General features: G+C 35.2%; 1 protein-coding gene across 1 annotated transcript; it reads left to right on the top strand.

The window, feature by feature from the left end:
• The first annotated feature begins 2,352 nt into the window (after positions 1 to 2,352).
• Positions 2,353 to 14,789, top strand: LOC137029258 (carcinoembryonic antigen-related cell adhesion molecule 1-like). Its single transcript, XM_067398832.1, has 7 exons — positions 2,353 to 2,673; positions 3,663 to 4,001; positions 4,296 to 4,592; positions 11,391 to 11,735; positions 12,035 to 12,139; positions 12,269 to 12,297; positions 12,986 to 14,789. Exons 1-7 carry the CDS (start codon positions 2,631 to 2,633, stop codon positions 13,067 to 13,069), a joined length of 1,242 nt encoding a protein of 413 aa, XP_067254933.1. The 5' UTR covers positions 2,353 to 2,630; the 3' UTR covers positions 13,070 to 14,789.
• Positions 14,790 to 22,568: the final 7,779 nt, after the last annotated feature.

Consider the following 22,568-nt stretch of genomic DNA (forward strand, 5'->3'; position numbering starts at 1 on the left):
TAATAACTGACATGATCCATGATATCATGATATTTTTAGTGATATTTGTAAATTGTCTTTCTAAATGTTTCGTTAGCATGTTGTTATATACTGTTAAATGTGGTTAAAGTTACCATTGTTTATTACTGTATTCACGGAGACAAGAGAGCTGTCGCTATTTTCATTATTAAACACTTGCAGTCTGTATAATTAATAAACACAACTTCATTCTTTATAAATCTCTCCAACAGTGTGTAATGTTAGCTTTAGCCACGGTCACTATCAAACTCATTCAGAATCAAATGTAAACATCCAAATAAATACTATAATTATGCGATTAGACATGCTGCATGACGAACACTTTGTAAAGATCCATCTTGAGGGTTATATTAGCTGTGTGAACTTTGTTTATGCTGTTTACGGCAAGCGTGAGCTCTTGGGGCGTGGAGCACGAGATTTAAAGGGGCCGTGTACCCTGAATCAGTGCATTTATAATGATAGGCAGTTAAAAAAAACTAATAATAATTAAAAAAAAAACAACTATGTGGTATTTTGAGCTGAAACTTCACAGACACATTCAGGGGACACCTAAGACTTATATTGCATCTTTTGAAAACATGTTCTTCGGCACCTTTAAAACTGTATGCAATAAAAACATTGTGTATCCTGATTATATTTATTAAAATAATATGCTGTCTTATTGGGATTTTACTTGATTTATTTGATTTCTTTACACAACAAACTGTGATGCACTGTGTATTCTGACACCTTTCTATCAGAACCAGCATTAACTTCTTGAGCAATTTGAGCTACAGTAGCTCGTCTGTTGAATCGGACCACACGGGCCAGCCTTCACTCCCACGTGCATCAATGTCCGCCCATGACCCTGTTGCCAGTTCATCACTGTTCCTTCCTTGGACCACTTTTGATAGATTCCGACCACTGCAGACCAGGAACACCCCACAAGAGCTGCAGTTTTGGAGATGCTCTGACCCAGTCGTCTAGCCATCACAATTTGGCCCTTGTCAAACTTGCTCAAATCCTTACAAATCCTCCATTTTTCCTGCTTCTAACACATCAACTTTGAGGACAAAATGTTCACTTGCTGTTTAATATATCCCACCCACTAACATGTGCTGTGATGAAGAGATGATCAGTGTTATTCACTTCACCTGTCAGCTCATAATGTTATGTCTGATGGGTGTATATTGCTCAATTATAAGATCAGCAATTGATCATGGCTGTATGGTAGATGAAACAGCAAGTGATACACAACTAAAGATATGACGCAGATGCAGATATTTTACATATTTTTACACATGGATCAAAAGACCCAGAATCTGGAAAATTAGGAACAGCAGTACATGTTCCAAAACAACATGTGGATATTAAAATGAGAAATTTAGATAATCTAATGGTTTACTGCTGAGCTTGTGACAAGGTAGTTATGCTCTGACTTTTAGCAGCTCTAAAAAGCCTGATATAAATGGGATATAATATATGATACATTAACTTTAATACATTAACTTTCTTTGGATTCCTGCACATGTAAGAATAGAAGGAAATGAGATAGTGGATATACTAGCACAAATAAATAAATAAAAACTCATTAAAATGCAATAATGTTGAAATTAATCCTCATGAGCAAATCTGAAACCAATAATATTATAGAGAATATTATAACCAAGAATATTAGAGCTACAAATAATATATTGCAGGAAATGTGGGATAGAGGAAAAAAGAGAACACATTTATATAGTATTCAAGAAAATGTGGGTATAGGAAGAGGACTCACAACAATATTAATAGTACTGGTAACCTATATAAAATAAAAAAAGCATCATAATGGGTTGTGCAGTCATTGAAATGTGGAATGGACAGTTGAACATTTCATATTATATTGTATGAAAATTAAAGATGAGTGTTGCTCACAAAATTGCAGGAAGAAAATCCAAGGCAAATCTGTTATAAATACAGGATGAAGTGTTGCAATATATAAAGCAACAAGATTATATTTGAGAATATAATTAAGTAATTAACTTATTATTATTATTATTATTATTATTATTGTTATTATTATAGGCTATTATTATTTTCTAATTTAGTAAGAGCAGCCCGTTGTTACACTCCAGTTCAGTTGGTGGCGGTAATGCAGTCACGGCTCCGTTTTCCAGAAGTGATGCAAAATTTCACGATAAAATAACAGTAAATTAATTTGCTACTTAATAGATTGTGTTTTATTAACGACTACACCTCCCCCAACCCTAAACCAATAATGCAAATACAGTAATTAAATAACCCAATATTAATGTGCGCCTGTCCAGTAGCTGTATCCCCTGTAGTCTTTACCCGTTTCCGGCGGCTCCTCTTCCTTTACTCCTCACGCCACTGGCAAATGTCAGAACTTGTGTCTTTTAGACAAGGCAAAGCAAGAATAACGCAGTTTTTTTTTTTTTTTTCTGTTTGTTTTTCACACGTTTTGCAGCTTCAGCGTCGATCATCACATTAGCAAAAACGACACAAGCGTTGTTAATGTTTTTGACTGATTCTTCAAATCAGTACTACTAGGTTACTTTCGATTTCATTAAACAAAAATGGTACCGACATAAACATTGGGCAGTATCTGGACTTCAGGAAAAGTGGTGAAAATAATGCTCGGCATTTTTCTCGTACTGTGTGTTTTGCTCCTGCATGGTAAGCCATTTATTTATAAGAGATGTTGTAATATAGTATATTAAGAGACTGCTGAGAAGGAAACACCCATTTCCTGTGACATCGCGTCGCCATTAACAGATAGGCCATTATATAATCAAGTTTTAAACAGTGCATATATTTTTGTACAGCTTCAAGTAGTCCTTTATTTGTACTTGGGTAAAGTTGGTTTTATATTCGCACATTCGCACATCCGTATTCAATAGTCTTGTTAATCACACTACATTGGACATTCAGTGGACATTCACAAGTAAATATGCCATTAAAACAATACTTGCCTATTTTGATCGACTGTGAAAAATGTTGTAAGTTGACAATCGTTGGTTGTCAATATCATGTCGCTGCTTAAAATTCGCAAACATTAATTTATTGCACATTTATTGGAAAGTCTGAATTTATCAGAAGTCCGAATGTGCGAATATAAAACCAACTTTACCAAGTCACAAAAGCGTGTACTACTACAACTGAATAAAAGTTAAAATTTAATTTCGAATAGCTATAAAATGGGCCTAACTATTGACATGAATGGGTCAGCTAAATTCATGGAAAAACAAAGACATTAATATCTTTAATACTTGGGCAGATAAACTGTAGATTTTAAGACGAAAGCAATATTTAGAATTAATGTATGTAATAGTATTATTTAAAAATAACATTAGGTTATATGATGGCATTTTTAAAGATGTAATATCCATCAAGGTCTATGAAAATATTTAATGATCCTTACTTGTATGAATGCACAAATGTAATCATTTTGTTCAAATCATCCATTAGACTCATGTTTGTCTGAGTGAATGTGTGAATCAATGATCTTCTTCTGTTTGTTTGCATGTGTTGCATTGTGAATCCAGACATATTTCTCACAGTCTGTATTATCTGTAGAATAACATTTTCACAGCACTTTCCTGTTGTATAATTTTGTCCCACTATCCCAGACATGATTTATGATTATCTGTTAATTTCTCCTCCAGGTGTTTTTGCTGCTGAAACAGACAGAGTGTCAGTGTCTGTGAATGAGGGAGATTCAGTCACTCTAAACACTGATGTTAAAATAAACCAAAGAGACAGAATCAAATGGTTTTTTAATAACACTCGTATAGCTCAAATCACTGGAGATATTAGTATCTGTACAGATGTTCAGTGTAATGAAGGTACTGAGAGATTCAGAGACAGACTGAAGCTGGATCATCAGACTGGATCTCTGACCATCATGAACACCAGAAACACAGACTCTGGAGAATATGAACTACAGATAACCAGCAGCATCAGCAATACCGACAGCCTTAAGATCTTCAGTGTTACTGTTAGTGGTGAGTATAATTTAGTCATTCAATGCATTTTTCTTTGAGGAGTGTTAAAATACAGCTGAATATTTTAAATCCGTAAAGTAAAATGAAAAAGTGAGCTTTAACTTAATATTAAAAAATTAATTAGATCATCTCTATTACTTTAACATTTTCAAATGAATAGTGAATAAAATTATATGGCTATAGTATCAGTGTTATTTCACAGATAAAAAAAAAATAAAAAAATTGCTATAATTTAATAATTTTAATAATTTTACCCAAAAGTGATTTATAATTATCTGTTGATTTCTTCATCAGGAGCTTCAGTATCAGTGATGGAGGGAGATTCAGTCACTCTACACACTGGTGTTACAACAAACCAACAAGACAGAATTATGTGGTATTTCAATCACACTCGTATTGCTCAACTCATTGGAGATCTCAGTAAGATCTGTACAGATGTTCAGTGTGAAGAGAGATTCAGAGACAGACTGAAGCTGGATCATCAGACTGGATCTCTGACCATCATGAACATCACAAACACAGATGCTGCGGTTTATCATCTAGAGATCACCAGCCGCAACAGTGAAAAGACCTTCAATGTAGCTGTTCATGGTGAGTCATTTAACATTTAAAAGCAGGTCATGTATGTTTATATCATGGATTTGTTGTGTTTATAATATAAATGACTCTTATATACTTCTCCGTCGAGTGTACGCCGTAACTACGGTGGCTGTGTGTAGCACGCGTAGCATACGACGTAGCCTGACGTGCACCTCTTCAAAAATGTAACAACGCGTCAATTCTATGCGGACCGCAAGCGCTGTGATTGGTCTGCTAGAACCGCTCGCTCAGGTAAAAAAACTAGTGCGGAGCACTCGGAGAAGAGCGAGCGCTTTCAACTTCACTATGAATGAAAAAACACTGTTTCAGAGGACACATACAGTCATACTGCAACAAAAGTCATTACCTATTTGCTGCTTCTCTGCCGTTTCTGTTTGTAAGCTTCTCTGACAACATACATGACGAGCTGCTTCTTCTTCGGCCTTTGACTTGATACTCATCATGACCGCAGACGCTGCCTACTAGTGGTCTGCATGCACGTCAATGCGGACAATGACGCAGAAGTATAAATGAAAACAGACGCAGAGGCTCCGGCGTAGGTCCGACGCAGAAGTATAAATCAGCCTTTAGAACCATGAAAAACAAAATGTTTCTTCAAATTGTAAATGGATTATGTAAGAGATAATCAGTCCCTCCAGGATTTCGCGGGACTTTTTTCTGATTTCTGCAGCCTAAAATGACTGATTTTGCTGTGGCAATTCTCAAAATTTGTGGCAATATTTGCGGCATTTCTTGTGTAATTTTTTTTGTGAAAATACACCAGAGTCAATATTCTTATAACATTTGTATTACTTTTCTGAGCTCAAGAACCACTGGGCTCTGTAATTTTAAAAAGGAGACACTGATAATAACTTAAAATATAATTTCAACATTTTATTTCATATGTAACACCAAATAAAACAAACAAACACAAAAACAAACAAACAAAAAATATATATATATAAAATGTTACATTGCAGTGTTTCCCACAGGATTTTGTGAAACTATGGGAGCATGGTTGTCATTTAGAAGATTTTATATATTTTATGTATCAAATATGATACAACAGCTTTGAGGAACATTTGTTCATCTATCAATCATCATTGTATGCATTTGCATTGCATTGTGTTTTGCCCCCTACAATAAAAATGATAGAGCTTTCATCATAATACTAAGCATATCTTCTTACCAAGACATATTATAAGAAATATAGAGTGACAAAATATATTTATATGCATTTTATGTAAGTAGTCTGCTGTACTGTTAGACAGATCTCATTGATTTACATAAATAACAACTGCAGCAAACTGCAATTTTTGCTCAGTTTTGGCCTCTGAATAAAATTAAGCTGTTTTCCCCCTCCATACTCTCACCATATCATACTTTATGAGCCATAAAATCCTGGTGTATCAAAATATGACAAAACATAAAACACATGCAAACTTCTTTTATTTTTTGTCTAAAGGTTAAAAAAAACTTATGTTAAAAATATATATATATTTTCTGACTATTATATTATTTCAAGCTTTAGAGTGTTGAATAATACAACAATAATACAACAAAAAAGAACCTTAAATATGGCCTACTTTTGAAGAATACACAATGTATAAAGCAAACAAATGTCTCAAACAGATGAAAGTGCAAAAGAACATAACTATATAGTTCGAATGTTAACAATCAGTAGACAAGCGGTGTCAGAAAGGTAAAGTAGTTGCCTGCTATTTTTTGGAAATATTAGCGAATATACATTTTCATTCAGCGTCTCCTTCACTTGTTCCGTCTCGCTCCTCGTCCATTTTACTGCGGTCAAGCCAGCCGCCAGTCAGAAATGAGCGGTCAATCTAGCCGCCCCTATATTTCGCGGTCCGCGCATACACTTGGTATTACGGTAAGACTGTCTGTGAACCGATCTGAACGTGATTTCACATTCATTCATTTATTCAGTCAGTCAGTCAATCTGTATGAATGAATAAAAATAACAAAAAATATATATATATTTCACAGCTGAATTTCACCTGAATAAAAATAACAAAATATATATATATATATATTTCACAGCTGAATTTCACCTGAAAATGATAGTAAACCTCAAAGCCTGACATTGTATGCTGCTGAATTCCAAAATTAAAGCCCTCCAACACTCATACGCTGTTTTGTCCATACATTGTGAAACTGAATACATTTCACAGACCTATTTTACCTCGTGTTTCCACAAACCAAATTCACCCCAGATGGACAGTACACCTTGTTACGGTGTCAACTACACCGTTTCAGGATATTCTGATGTTGCATTCCAAAATAAGAGCCCCCCAAACTTCATATCTATGTGCTGTTTTGACTATACATTCAGAAAATCATAAAAATAAAAGTTCTAGTTTCCACAAATCAATTGCACCTCAGCTGGAGAGTACACCTTCTCACAGTTTCAGCTACACTGTTTCAGGACATTCTGATGTTGTATTCCAAAATAGGAGCCCCCCAAAATCTCATATATACACTTTGTCTATACATTCAGAAAATCATTTAAAAGAAAAGTCCTAGTTTCCACAGAACAATTTAATGTCAGATGGGCTGTACACCTTATCACAGTGTCAAATGCACCGTTACAGTACATTCTGATGTTGTATAGATATGAAGTTTGGGGGGCTCTAATTTTGGAATGCAACATCAGAATATCCTGAAACAGTGTAGCTGAAACTGTGAGAAGGTGTCCTCTCCAGCTGAGGTGCAATTGATTTGTGGAAACTAGAACTTTTATTTTTATGATTTTCTGAATGTATAGTCAAAACAGCACATAGATATAAAGTTTGGGGGGCTCTTATTTTGGAATGCAACATCAGAATGTCCTGAAACAGTGTAGCTGAAACTGTGAGAAGGTGTACTCTCCAGCTGAGGTGCAATTGATTTGTGGAAACTAGAACTTTTATTTTTATGATTTTCTGAATGTATAGTCAAAACAGCACATAGATATAAAGTTTGGGGGGCTCTTATTTTGGAATGCAACATCAGAATATCCTGAAACGGTGTAGTTGACACCGTAACAAGGTGTACTGTCCATCTGGGGTGAATTTGGTTTGTGGAAACACGAGGTAAAATAGGTCTGTGAAATGTATTCAGTTTCACAATGTATGGACAAAACAGCATATGAGTGTTGGAGGGCTTTAATTTTGGAATTCAGCAGCATACAATGTCAGGCTTTGAGGTTTACTATCATTTTCAGGTGAAATTGAGCTGTGAAATATTTTTTTTTTAGTTATTTTTATTCATTCATACAGATTGACTGACTGACTGAATAAATGAATGAATGTGAAATAACGTTCAGATCGGTTCACAGACTTACCAAGTGTATGCGCGGACCACGAAATATAGGGGCGGCTAGATTGACCGCTTATTTCTGGGTGGCGGCTGGCTTGACCACAGTTCCATTTTGGGCCTTTTTACAGAGTTTCTATTATACAACATGCAGACACTGCTGATAAGCTGAACCGGTTGATGGAAACGATGTCATTCAGAGCATGCACGCACGTGTGTGTGCTTATGTGTGTGAGAGATGTGCGCTTACAACTGGAGCTGCGTAGTTGCGGTACTGACTGACAGATGCATAGCCGAAGCAATGCCACAAACAGTTGTTTATCGATCGATTTCAAGTTGGGGTGACCATATGCGCCATTCTCCCAGGACGCGTCCTGTCCAGGATTTCTAAGTTGCATAAAATGTCCCAGTTTAGGTTTTGTTTTCATATTTGCGGAAGGTAACGACTGAAAAATAATTTGACCAATAGCATGCATTAGGCTATACATAATCAACCGATCGTGGCTTGCAAGAAGGCTGGATCTACAGAGAACAGTCAAAGCATTGCAAATACGACAACATTTTAATGAATTGCATGAATAATGTCAATAAGAACAGTGGCTTGCACAGACCTCCGTGTAGAAATCGCGTTCCAGGAGCACATCGATATGACCACTTTCACAATTAAAGAGGCAAGGGCTCAAGCCATTTTAGGCCATTTAGAAATCCTGGACAGGACGCGTCCTGGGAGAATGGCGCATATGGTCACCCTATTTCAAGTTCAACGCATGTAGTCTACTTCGAAGTGGGCAAAAACCATGGTTGGTGTTGGTAAACCATGACAACCACAAATTAACCATGGTTTTATTACATAAACCCTCGTTTAACCATGGTATTTGTACCATAGCAACTATGGTTATACAAATGGTAATCAATCCGCCAAAAAAAAAAAAAAATTGAAAGATTGCAAGCCCCTCCGAATTTTGCAGAGTTTGCGGTAAATTCTGTGATCGCGGAATCCTGGAGGGACTGGATATCAATGGCTAGGTGTGCGTTACACAGAAATTACGGTTATTTTTTATCAGTTATGGCTGATTAGATCTAGCTTTTTGCCAGCTTTCAATCAGACACAGAGAAAGTAATGCAGTAAAATTAAATTGATTTTGAAATAATTGTAGCATTTATTTTAAGTAATTAGTGAGAGAGAGATTGAGAGTTTACTTTAAAAACAGCAGTGTTTCCTCCTCATTGCTGAGTAATATATAATGTAGCAACTCAGCAACAAAGATGTTTTATTGATAAAGTCACAGGGCAGCATTGACAAGTTTCTGTGTCTGTGTGCATTAGTGTTGTCACGATACTGAATTTCTAAATTTGATACGAAATTTTGTTTCAATAGCTTCAATCACACAGCACTAGGAAGCTTGATTTCACAAGGAAGCAAATGGTAAATTGAATTAAAAAAATTACAAGTAAACTGTAATAAAATAAGACCAAATAAACAAATTACTAACAATAGCACAAATAAATACAATAGAATAAAGATAAAAATGAAATGGACTGCTTTATTATAGGTCTAACGGTAGTATTCAGGTAAGATCAATAATAAAGAGCAAAGTAATCAAATTTAAAATAACTTTGGATAATCTTAATTGTAAAAATTAAATAGAGATGAATCCATTAGTTACACAACATAATCAGTCAAAAGCAATACGTGATTTTCTCTTTGTCATTTGTTGTTTGATTAACATTAATAACATGGAGAGCATTTATTAGCGTTTGTTTATTAGGCTGCTGTCCCTTTAAGACCTGAAGCATGCACTGATCCAAAATACTGTTACACATTCTTCCTGAACAGTTTACGACTGTTTTACATTAATACTCACCACGATGGGCATTGTGACATTGTTTTTGAGTGTATTTGAACATTAATAAGCTGTGAAAAAGAGCTAATTTTGGCACTTGTATGTCAGAGGCGGCTTTATTATGTGTGAGCACTTCGGATGCGAGAAGAAATGAAGTAGAATTATGGACAATCCGGCACCGAAATTCAGACCCACTCACACAAACACTATTTAATCGGAGTGCATGAGACAACTGAATGAAAGGAGGTGGGTACACGTCAACTCGCTGTCAGAGAAGAGGGCAAGAAAGTGTAACTAGTATTGGAGTATCAATACTGCAGAAAGGAGTATTAGAATCATTTCAGATATTTCAGTTTCAATACATATCGAAATATCAATAATTTTAGTATGCATAGTGCAATCTCTGATCCTGTGTGTGCTTTTGTGGTTTAAGTGTGCCACAAAAGTCCTGAAAAGTGAAGCCAAAGCAATTTCATCAACCCGTGGTGGCTGGCTGCAGTGTAGGTCATAAACCCCGCCCTCCCCATGCAATCAAATGGGACACATGCGCCAAACTAAAAAATCTAATTACACTTCAAATAAATTTTTTCCAAAGATGGTTTGTCATTTTAGTTGGCTCTAATCATGTTCAAGTGTTCTTTTTCCTAATTTGTTTGGTTTTAGTTAGTTAGTTGATGCTATAAAAACATGGTGTATTGTCATGATTGACAGCTGTGCTTGTGATTGAGTCTGCGGGAATTTGGGCAAGACCTTGATGCCGCGGCTCCGCCTCAGAATCACTACTGCACAGACTCAGCCTCCGAATGATGTAATCAACTACGACTGTCACTAGGACGTTTTGGCTTCATTTTTCTACGGTGAAAGGAAGTGGAGAGATGCTCTGTCTTTTTTTTTTTCTTTTTTTTTTCCAGTCCATGGGTTGTTTCAATAAAGGCAGTGCATTAAAGGTGCTAAAGAGGATCTTTTCGTCGACTGAGAAACCAAAGACTGTTAGTGAGTTTTAGAAATGAGCGCATGCATAAGAACAACCCCCCCTCCTTCACAGCTCATTTCAAAGGAACGCCTCCCAAAACTCGTGCACGAGTATTGGAACACGAGTGTTTACCACCGGCATTCGCTGTGTCGTGTTTTTGGATTCACCGCAGGTAACTCATAATCTGCAGTTGTTACTCCTGTCTCCTGACAAAAACATTGCATGCAGCGCCTGTGGAGTGTGGAAAGTTACTGGAGAGCGCAGCCACGCACGTCTCTCACAAGGAACGTCACGGCAGTGATTGACAAGCCAGAGGGCCAATCGTTTATGAGATTGGCTGATGTTTTTAAGGCCCTACCTCGTGCACAGATGATGTATATTGATATTATTCCTTTCAGTGCACCTAATAAATAGTCTTTTATCAGTTAGTAAAGACAGTTTCAAGCAATATTGCAAAAATGTATAAAACAAAACATCCTCTTTAGCACCTTTAATGTATAACGGTGATTAAACTGACTGGAACTACCTGTGCATTTGTGTATTCTGACAGACCATGGTATGAATTCAGAAAATGAGCAAAGAACACTTGTTATAAAATTTTATTTTCATATTTTATAATGTGTAGTTTGTAGTTTGTTTTCAGCAAAAAGATCCTCCAGCAGCTGTTGGTTTGTGTTTCAGGTGCTTCTTCTGCTGAACGAGATGAAGTGAAGACGGTGAAGGAGGGAGAATCTGTCACTTTAGATCGTGGTGTAATGAAAATCCCAAATTATGTAATCTCATGGTATTTTAAAGACACTCTCATCGCTGAAATCACTGGAGATCTCAGTAAGATCTGTACAGATGTTCAGTGTAATGATGATACCGAGAAATTCAGAGACAGACTGAAGCTGGATCATCAGACTGGCTCTCTGACCATCACAAACATCAGAATCACAGATGAAGGAATCTATAAACTACAGATCATCATCAGCAGCAACAGCTTCAGTATTAGAAGGTTTAAGAGCTTCAGTGTTTCTGTTACAGGTGAGTGTCATTTAGTCTGTCAGGGCATTTTAAATACAGTGCCTTTAATTGTGGACAGTTTTGACCATTTTGATGAATGTTATTAACCTGCACAGTGCACAAAATCAGTTTTCCTTAAACATTGATGTTTCCTGTTGAGCTCAAAGTGGTTTGATGTTGTTTTGGCTCCTGTTCCTCAAAAACCCACCATTTATCAGTTAAATTGGCACCACACAGCTAATGAACAAAACAGAAAGGTGTAAATATCAGTCAGAACCATCAGTAAAATTAATATAACGGTCTGTCTTTATCTGCTTCAGGTTCAGGTCTGTCTTCAGCTGATGTAGTAGGAATAGTTGTTGTTCTTCTGGTGGCTGCTGCTGTAACTGCTGGTGTGATTTACTATCGCAAGGATCCAAGTAGAAGTGAGTATACAGCTGATTTTACAAAAGATATGATATGAACATGAAGATATAATATATGAAAATGAGTTTTTGTTGTAATTGGCCAAAGTCATCTGTGTTTATTTGAGTTTGTCTTTATTGTTCAAACAGGCAGCAGGGGGCCGGAAAATCACATCCAGGTAAAATTAAACGATTCTGATTTGTGAGATCTGAAAGTAGTGTGTGTCTTGTTTGAATGTGTTTTCAGTGTGTGAGTGTGTGTGTGTGTGTTTTTGTGTTTTGAAAGTAGTGGCATGAATATATTTTTGTGATCGTAAGTAATTCTATTCATTTATATTCTTTTACGTGAATTATTTTACTGCTTTAGAGTCAGGGTTTAGGGGTTTAAAATAAATGTTTCATTTTTGTCCTTAAATTATCACCACCAAAACAGTTTGGTGAGTGCAAAAAAACCCCTAATTGAATAAACTAAATTATAATAAAATAATAATACAAATTAAAACATTATAAAAACAAAAATTGCAAACTTTATTTAGAGCAAGTGTCTTGTCTTGTCAGTATAGTTAAAGCATTTTAGATGAGGAAGAAAGATGAACGTTTTTGCCTTGCAAAATCAAAAGTTCACTGTTTGAAATCACATTCAACGTTTTGTTTCAGTCATTTTATAAAACACTCAAATTCTTTATGAATAGTTTAATTATTTTAATCAAAAAGTATCAGAAATTCTGACATTGAAACATTGTACTACAGTATTAAGTCAAATATTCAGGAAAAGGAAAGCACAGATTCCTTTTTTTCTGTTTGTGTGACTGAATCTTCAATTCTGTTCATTTCTTTTACCTTCTGTGAATCTGTTCTCTCTTACAGGAGAATGGTGAATACTCACCTGTTAGTCAGAATGGGGATCCTGCTAACAGAACATCCCATAATTTGAATGAGATTGCCTTTTAAGACATGAATGTAACATTTATTATTATTTTGTTACATTTATTTAATGGGTCACTGAAGAGAAGATGGGTTCTGAGAGGAGGATCAAACTGCCTGAAACACTCATGTTAGCCTTATTATTTTCAAAAAAGGCAGTTAAGCATTAAACCAGCAATAAAGTTTTTAAGAAAAGCAGCACTTTACCAGCAATAGAACAGCAAGGCCTGGTTTCATTGACGGGGCTTGGATAAAGCCAGGATTAGACCTTAATTCAACTTTTATAAATGTGCCTTTAGTAAAAAAAACAAAACAAAACAAAAAACAGGTGTGCATCTCGAGATGAAAACATATTTGCACTGACATATTTTAAGATATATTTCAGTGCAAGATGCTTTCAGTTAAAACAGAAACATGCATTTTAGTCCGAGACTAGCTTAAGCCTTGTCTGTGAAACCGGGGGATGGTGTTTGATGCGTTCCAGTTTGTAGAGATTTATTTAAGCTGCTGAAGTGATACAGACAGGAACAGTGAGAAATGTTTTTTTTTTTTTTTTTTTTCTTTTTTTTTCCCATTTGCACTGATCTGTTTTGACACATTGGTTATTTTGTCCCGTCTGTGTACACACTCTTGTAACTGACTGTTCTACCTTTCCAAGATGGCCATCATAATCAAGTAGTGAATTAGACTACTAGTATAGCCACAGATGATATTGTACTGTAAGACACAAGTGCTCTTCACAAATATTGTTGAATCTGAAACAAATGACATGCACATTTGAAAATATTTTTTTTTCATCATAATCTTCAGATGTTTATAACATTGTACACTGTTGAAATGTGCACAAATGAAACCTTGTTTATTTGTATTTTTAAGTGAATCACAATAGAGTTACAATGTCTTGCTTAAGATTGTATTTGTGGTATTAGCTGTGTAAATAATTTTTGCATTTCATGTGAGGAGGAAGAATATTATAATAGAATGTTATCACTGTGTGATAGAGATGATTCTCCTCAGTTTTAATGTTTTATTTGGTGTAAGACTAATGCCGGACTGTCTGGACTGAGAAAGGGCTACTCGTTGAGAAAACAAAGGAAATTAACATTCAAACTCTCGCTTGCAAATTAGCATCCCCATTCGAGACGCAATCAGATTGAGTCAATCACACTTCAGTATTGCCTTAATCTACATTTCCTTTCCTTCACTGCCCTCCCCCATTTCTTCTCTCTACATGCAAAGATGACCTGAAATTCACCCCAAATCTATATGGTTTAATGTGAACAGTTATCATACAACATTATACATGTTTGGTATCATTTGAAATGTCTCAGTGTGACTGGTACAAAGGTCTCAATCCCATAGAAGTAAACCAGAAGGTAATAGAGGTTTGAAGATTTTAGAGATATTTTGCTCTCTGTAGTGGGTGTGTCCACCTTCACAGGGCCTTTCATGCAAATGGCCTTCTGTCCCCAAAAGGTGTAAACTACTCAGTCTGGGACCCTGATTAATGCAAATTCACATTGAGAACTCATGTCTCCATTTGAAAGAAGTTTCAGTCTAGGTCTAGGTATTTAAAGAGATGTTGCAGGAGGCTCAGGGCTCGATCCTGTGCAGATGAGCCCACATTGCTGAGTGTCTGAAGGACATTTTTCCAATGTCAGGTATTCATCTTTTACTCTGTTTCTGAGCATTTGATGTTTGTATTGATCATCTTTGAGATGATTATGTAATTGGCATGACACATTTACCTGACTAATAAATTGTTACATTTGACTTTATTCTGACTTACTCTGAAATTATTGGCTCTAGTAGATTACGTTAAATCCATAACCCCTCAAATCTACGCTCAGGTTAGTAACGGACTAAAGTACAGTTTAGGTGGAGCAGTGGGGCACACCAGCTGATATTTTAGAGCTCCGACTAACACATTGGCATTAGTTAAGTATACTTAGACTGTGTAGGCTAATAATGTTTTTTTTCCTTTTAGAGCAACAGAGTATTGTTAGATCAATCTAAACAGGGTGGGCCTCAACCTCTGGTTATGGTGTCTGTGGGTAAACCACTGCGTGATTATGTAAAGTTGCCACTAGAGGAAGCTAAATTGGTCAGCCTGAATTCATGGTAATGGTCATGGCCCCTGGTTAAAGTAATCTTACCTTAATTCGGTGTGTTCAGATCTATGGGGACTAAATAAAAGTATTCTAGAATGAGCAAAGTGGGTACGGCCTCTAGAATATTAGTCATCGCCTCTGTCTAATGACCAAGACTGACGAGATTGTGCGTATGAGATCGTATGCCCGGCCGGTGCGAGACTCAAAGCGTTATAGGAATCCGAATGAACGAGTACAATAAGACTAAAGAATTAAATTGAATAGTCAAATGTATAGCTAAATTGTTATAAATGACCAATAATCAGTAGACATTCTAAACTAAATTCGAGGTCATAATAAAATGGAGTCAGATAAAAGTTTACTTGGAATTAAACTACTTTGCCACACTGAAAAGACAGAACGCGCAAGAAACCTTTCCCGTCCTGTGGGAAACCGCCGTTGGGCCGATTGGGCGGGCCTTACATTGGTCAGTCTGGTTTCTCCCTTGGAGAGCTGCAAACAGGAGTTTATCAAGTGCTTTTGACAACAATCTTAGTCCAATTCCAATGCAAATATTGTCATGTCAAAGCTAAAATACTGTCTTTTGCCAATCTCCGCACAAAATCCTGTACAATAAATCTTACCATTATGTAAATTAAGAACTGGACATTGATGTTTTCATTTCATAAACATGAAATGTTTATAATGGTTGTTTACATTTATATGAGATATAATTAAAAATCGCATGCCTTTAATGAGCAGAGTATTTTTATAGTCTTTCTTTAACTGCATCAGCCAGCATTGAATTTGAGCCTATGTAAACGCTATTTTCTCAATGAAACAAGGTAATTAACTGGAAATATATTTGTATGTTTATATGATAAATGCCATTTAAAAACATTTTCACTTTTAATAATAACTGGATTCTTTGAATGGTGAATTCCTAGTCAGGACACTAGATGACGCTCTAATACAGTGTTGCCTTAATTCTTTGTGGCATAGATTTAACAAGGTGCTGGAATCATTCCTCAGAGATGTTGCTCCATGTTGACATAATAATATCACACAGTTGCTGCAGATTTGTCAGCTGCACATCCTCCATGATGTGAATCTGTTCCCTCCCTGGACTGAGTGATCCTGTGTGAATTGTATCCTCAGATTGTTGTTCTTAGTGGACAGGAGTGGCACCAGTGTGTCTTCTGCTGCTGTAGATCATCTGCTTCAAGGTTGGTTGTGTTGTGTTCAGAGATCAAGAGTTTCTGAAAAAAACTCAAACCAGCCCATCTAACACCATCAACCATGCCACGTTCAAAGTCACTTAAATCACCTTTCTTCCCCATTCTGATGCTCCGTTTGAACTTCAGCAGATCGTCTTGACCAGATCTACATGTCTGAATGCATTGAGTTGCTGCCATGTGATTGACTGATTAGATATTTGTGTTAACGAGAGTTGAACAGGTGTACTGTACCTGATAAAGTGGCCAGTGAGTGTATAAAATATCAGACAATTTATAACAAGGACACATTGTGCGGGATGCTGTTCTTGCAAACAAACAAATAAATGGGAAACAACCAGCAAACATTAACAATTGGAATTATTAGTACAATTATGGTAATGTGATATCAGACACCACTGTAAAAATAAATGACAACAAAATTTTACACTATAGTTCAGCAGCAGTTCTAGGACTGCATTTCTAGTTTTTGTGACAGCACCACCAATTCTACTCCAACAGAGGAGACCTGATTCAAACTTCAAACAACAGATGCAAAGACTTGGCTCGTGATTCATTTTTATGCTTAATGCAAAAAGAAATCTGATGAAACCTGAGCAGATCTAAATGTAATGCTGCAATCATCACTTTTCATTTCATTTCCACAGTTCATTTTAATTGCAACAGCCACAGATTTAGTAAAATTGAGCAGGGGCATGTTTTTTTGCCCCCTTATTTTTGGGTGGCATATATGCCCCAAGCGCATTCGAAAGGAAACACATTAACAATGCAAATACTGGAAATCAGAAAAATTCAATTTTTTTTTTTTTATCAAACTGATTTGAATTTATTTAAACTAAATTTTGACAATTTATGTTTTTCTTTTGGACAGCAGCACTGTTGTGCCATAATTTCTTACTTTTAGATAATTTCCCTACAAAACCAATGAAAATGAAAAAACTTACAACATCCATCAAACACTGGCATGCTATCATAAATATTACAACAGTACATCATACATTAGATTTATTCTTAGAATAATTTCCTTAAAATAATTCTGCCTTAAATTAATATGTTGCTTAAATGAGGGATTTCTATATGTACATTTCTGAAATTACATAATTTGGAAACAGTCACATCTGATAACAGATTACTCTAAATTGTAGCCCAGGTGAAAAAATACTATAGTAAATACTATAGTGTTTTGAACCATACTATAGTAAATATAGTATACTGTATATATTATAGTATTTAATTATAGTATTATAGTATACAGCATATAGTATTAACTATCGTTAACTGATAAACTAATAAATACTGTAGTACTTTAGTTTTTACTTTACTGTAGTGTATATTGTAGTATAATGTTGTAGAAAACTTAGTACCGTATTGGGTAAAGCAATTTGTTTATATTACTATAGTTGTTACCACAGCAAGTATAGAATTACCGCAACAAATTAATTCAAGTATGTGACTATGGTTCAAAAACACTATAGTATTTACTTTAAATTTAGTATTTTTTTCACCTGGGAGCTGACATGCATTCTCTGTAAAGCTGCTTTGAAATGATATTGTGAAAATCGCTATATAAATAAATGTGACTTGACATTGACAAAAAACAAAAAACAGGATATGATCTTTATTTAAAAAGGTGTGAGATCCAAGAATAGTTCTTCTTAGAACTAACTTCTGCCTCTCAAGCTGGAAATAATGATTGAAAGTAGCAGATCTTATCTACACGATCAATGCACGAGTGTATAAGGTCATGTTGCATATAACAAAGTATATGATATTTTCATATTTCACAGTAATATCACTGTTTGATTTAAGACATTATCTTTGTGAAACACAAGCTCGGTATTTTGTAGTAAAGTGTTTTTGTTCTGTAGAGCAGAAGTCAAACGGTTTCATGTGAACAGCAATGGAAAAAACCTTTCAACCACACTCTTCACACAGACACACTATTGACACCTCAAACAAACTGACATCAAACACAAACCTCCAGCAGTAGATACATTCTCATGAACAATGTCCAACAGAGCAAATAATGTCTGTTTAGATGTGAATAAATGAATAAAGCTGGGTCTCCACTCCTTTAGATACATCTATGTTTTGTACTTTGAGATTTATACATGGTCTCTTTAATACAGACAAGGTAATACAGAGCCCATAAAGAGACAAGTTGATAGAAAAAAAATATGAGATGCAAGGAAAAAACATAGTTTTAAAAACAAATTATAGTTTTCTAAGCAAACACAATGTTTCTCTGGGAAACGCAATCATTTTCAGAGAGAACGCAGAAGCAAATTTTCCCCCCTCCCAGCTCAATTTTTTTAACCATCACCATGTCCCTTTAGGGCCTCCTTACTTTCAGTTGAAACATAAAAGGAGGTTCCTGAAAGTGATCAAACAGTTTTTTCTTGTACTTATAAAAATATTGAAGTTTGATCATCTTCTCATGGTGAGAGGCGCATAATTCATGTGATCCTCCTCTTTCACTTTCTGTAAAAAAAATAAATAAATAAATAGCTTAAAAGATATATTAATAAAAAATGTGACAGGTTCAATCTGAAGATTGATTGAGGCCTATAGCTTTTTTCTAATAACATTAATCAGCATGAAATAAATCTCCCTCCTACGGCCGAGCTAACATAAAACAGCTTCAGGAAAGAACATCAGACATCTTTTATATCAGTGGTTCTCGACTGGTTTTGCCAGTGGTCATTTGTGCATGTTCCTTTGATTAAAACAGCGGTCAGTCGCTTGCCTGACTACAGTAGTGTATTCACAGAGATTATGCTCCTATCTAGGAGCGCTGCATGCTTTGACAGATGACAGGTCAAGTGAACCTGAATTTAGGATTCAAGAGCTTTATCAGAAGTTTAAGGTTTGATGAACAACATGCATTTTAATCTAAATCTACCTGCATTTTTTCAGTTTATTTTTTTTCATTTTAGTTAAAATAAATAAAAGGTTGTGGGCAGCTATAGCATAATAATAATAATAATAATAATAATAATAATAATTAATAATAAATGTAATTATATTTAGCCCTGTTGCTGGCTAATAGTTATCTGACACACAAACTTTAATTTAACTTTAACAAAATATTATTTGTTCAAATCCACTTGTTATAGTCTTGTTGTACAAACTACTGTACTAAACTATTGTAACTGTTGAAATGTTTTTTTCCTCAGTGTAATTACATTAATTGAACAAATTAGTTTAAAGTTTAGAGATCCTGCAGTCTTTCAGTGTTTCTCAGTTGCTAAAATGTAATCTGGTTCAGATGAATAATTGCTTGCTTAAATGTAGTCTGTGATGTGTCTCTTAAATAATTGTCTTACCAATTTCTGTGCGTTTCTTTTGTAGAACACCGGTTCAGCGTAAGTGATCTCTTCTGCAGGAGTCTGAACTGTTTCAACAATCAAAGCAATCGGTGCATTAAACAACAAAACTCAACTTGATCTGTTTCTTTACAACATAAAATTATCAGTTCTGTTAAAGTTAAAACATTAATGCACACATTTAGTTAAATGTTTAAAGGAGCAGTTTTTAAAAAATGGCATCAAAAAAATGAATTTAACATTCAGGTCATCATATAGAGATTTTAATTTGAGCACCAACTGCATCTTTACACATGTATGATTATGTTCATATAATGGAGAAAACATTTTTATTGTTGATTACTGTATTAATAATATTGTTGATTTTTTATTGTTTTGAATAAATGAACCATGAGAATTCATAAAAATGAATTAAGAGAATAATTCTATGACAATAATTGATAAAATGATAATTATGGCTGTCAATAGATCAAAAATATTTAGAGCATATTTTAAAAGAATTGATTGTTATAATACTTCTTTGTAACACTTGCCTCCTCTTTCAATTTTTCTACATTTCTTGCAGACGCAGTACATCCCAACGGCAGCTACAATCAACAGAGATCCAGCAGAGATCAACACTGTGTGAAACAATGGTAGGGTCTGATCTGTAATGGACAAAATGAGCCATAACTGTGAGTGAATATCAGCACTACTGTATGTAACTTGATAGATCAACTTAGTTTATCAATGTTAATATCAACACCAACACACCTGCACATGTGTGACAGAGGTGAGTGATGTCCAGATGTTGAGTCTGGTTGCTGATGGGATTGTTCAGCACACAGCTGTAGGTGTTTTTATCCTGATATTCCACCTCCAGAGGTAGAGAGAGACTGATGCTGAGATCAGACACACTGATGCTGGACAATAAACTGTTTCCTTTGTACCAGGAGAGAGTCACATGACTCACATTCACAGCTGAACACACCAATGAACAATTTGATGATGATGATGATGATGATGATGAACAGTCTCTTCTGATGACAGGAACAGGCAGACGAGCTGAAAATCAAGAAAGAAGAGAAATATGGTTAAATCTAAATAATCTTATTTTCAGTTCAATGTGTTTAGTGAGTGTTAAGTGTGATAACTAGCAGTGAATGTGTCTGTCATCTCAAACTATGACATGATTAAACATTTCAATATATAAATAGATAACAAATTATGAATGACGTCTCTACTCACCATAGACAGAAAAACTGAATGTTTTTGAGGATCGTTTCGCTCCACTTATTAGTAGTTGATAATCTCCAGCATGTTCAGTTGTGATGTTTGTGATGGTCAGAGATCCAGTTTGATCGTCCAGCTTCAGTCTGTCTCTGAATCTCCCATCAGAACCGTTATATGTGGAGAAGATTCCCGCAGCTCTACTGATTTCAGCTATCAGAGAGTTTTCAGCTCCATATTTCCACAGTAAATCTTCATCTTCATGTATTTCAGTAAGATCAGTGTATAAAGTGACAGAATCTCCCTCCATCACTGACACTGAATCACCAAACACACCTGGAGAACATGAAGATATTTTGTCACATTAATGTCTTGAAATCCGTTTTTAATCTTTAAAGGTGAACTAATGAACAACAGCACAGATGTTAAACAAAATTAAAGGTAAAAACAAAAAATAAATCAATCTTAAGTGTGTTTTAAAATGATCTTCTGTAGAGCAAAATAAATGTGTAATGTTACATGATACAGCTTGAGAGTACAGGTTTAATTATGCTGATGGTCAATACCTTTTTATTATTGAATTTCCATGACATTTGTAGTTGATTAATAATTGGAATTGATATATCTAAAACAACAAAAGAATTACAGCAGATGAAAATAATCTAATTTGACTAATTTAGTAAAAATAACACCACACAAATATATAATAACTTACCAATTAGACGGCAGCAGCCCAAACAGAACAAAACAAGCATGAGAAACATTTTCAGTTGTTCAGTGAAATACTATCCGTGGATAATAATCAAACTGATTCAAACATATGTAACAGAACTGTTAATCTAGCATGTGAATCCTCCCCCAACAGAGTTTGACCCTCCTATAGTGCACAAGCACAACCGCTCTGTACACATCTTATATGCTTTACATAGTCTTATTAAGACTATATGTAAAAAAAAAAAAAAAAAACTAGGTTTTTAGTAGTGGAACATTTTGATTGTCTTTGAAATTTAGTTGCTTGATTATGTTTAATATTTAAAAGTTAGAGAGAATGATGATCATCATTAGAAGAATGATGTGTGAATATTGGATGAAAATATATGATGAACATGGTACAGTGAAATGGAGTGTAAGAGTTTAAAATGGATGTGTATTTATTCAGCTCTCATTTTTAGTGTATGGAAAAAGTACAAAGTTAAAACCGTGTCTGATCTCACAGTACCAGTTTACTGAGGTTCATCTTCTGAGTCAAACTGAAAGATGCTGCGGTTGGTGTTCTTCAGAGACGTGGTTTGATCTGTTGGGTGGACAAACGTGTTTGTGAGAGAGAATGGCTATGTGCATGTTTATAGGTGGAGGTGAAGAGCTTCTTCCTGTCCTGCTGCTATAAACGACTCTACGAGTCTCTAATCTACAGAAACAATAAACCATGATGAGAAACTGTGTCTGACAAACAGAAAGAAAAGCAATGGCATCACAACAATCATATCAGAATCAGAATGAGCTTTATTCACCAAGTGTGTGCAAACACACAAGGTATTTGTTGTGGTATTTTTCAGGAGCACTTGGTATATACATATACACATACATGACATGAGAACAGAACAGTTAAATAAGTAAAACTAAAATATTATTAATAATAAATAAGTTAAAATAAAATCAAATAATA

The sequence above is a fragment of the Chanodichthys erythropterus genome, chromosome 10 (assembly GCF_024489055.1).
Source record: "Chanodichthys erythropterus isolate Z2021 chromosome 10, ASM2448905v1, whole genome shotgun sequence".
Classification (NCBI taxonomy): Eukaryota; Metazoa; Chordata; class Actinopteri; order Cypriniformes; family Xenocyprididae; genus Chanodichthys; species Chanodichthys erythropterus.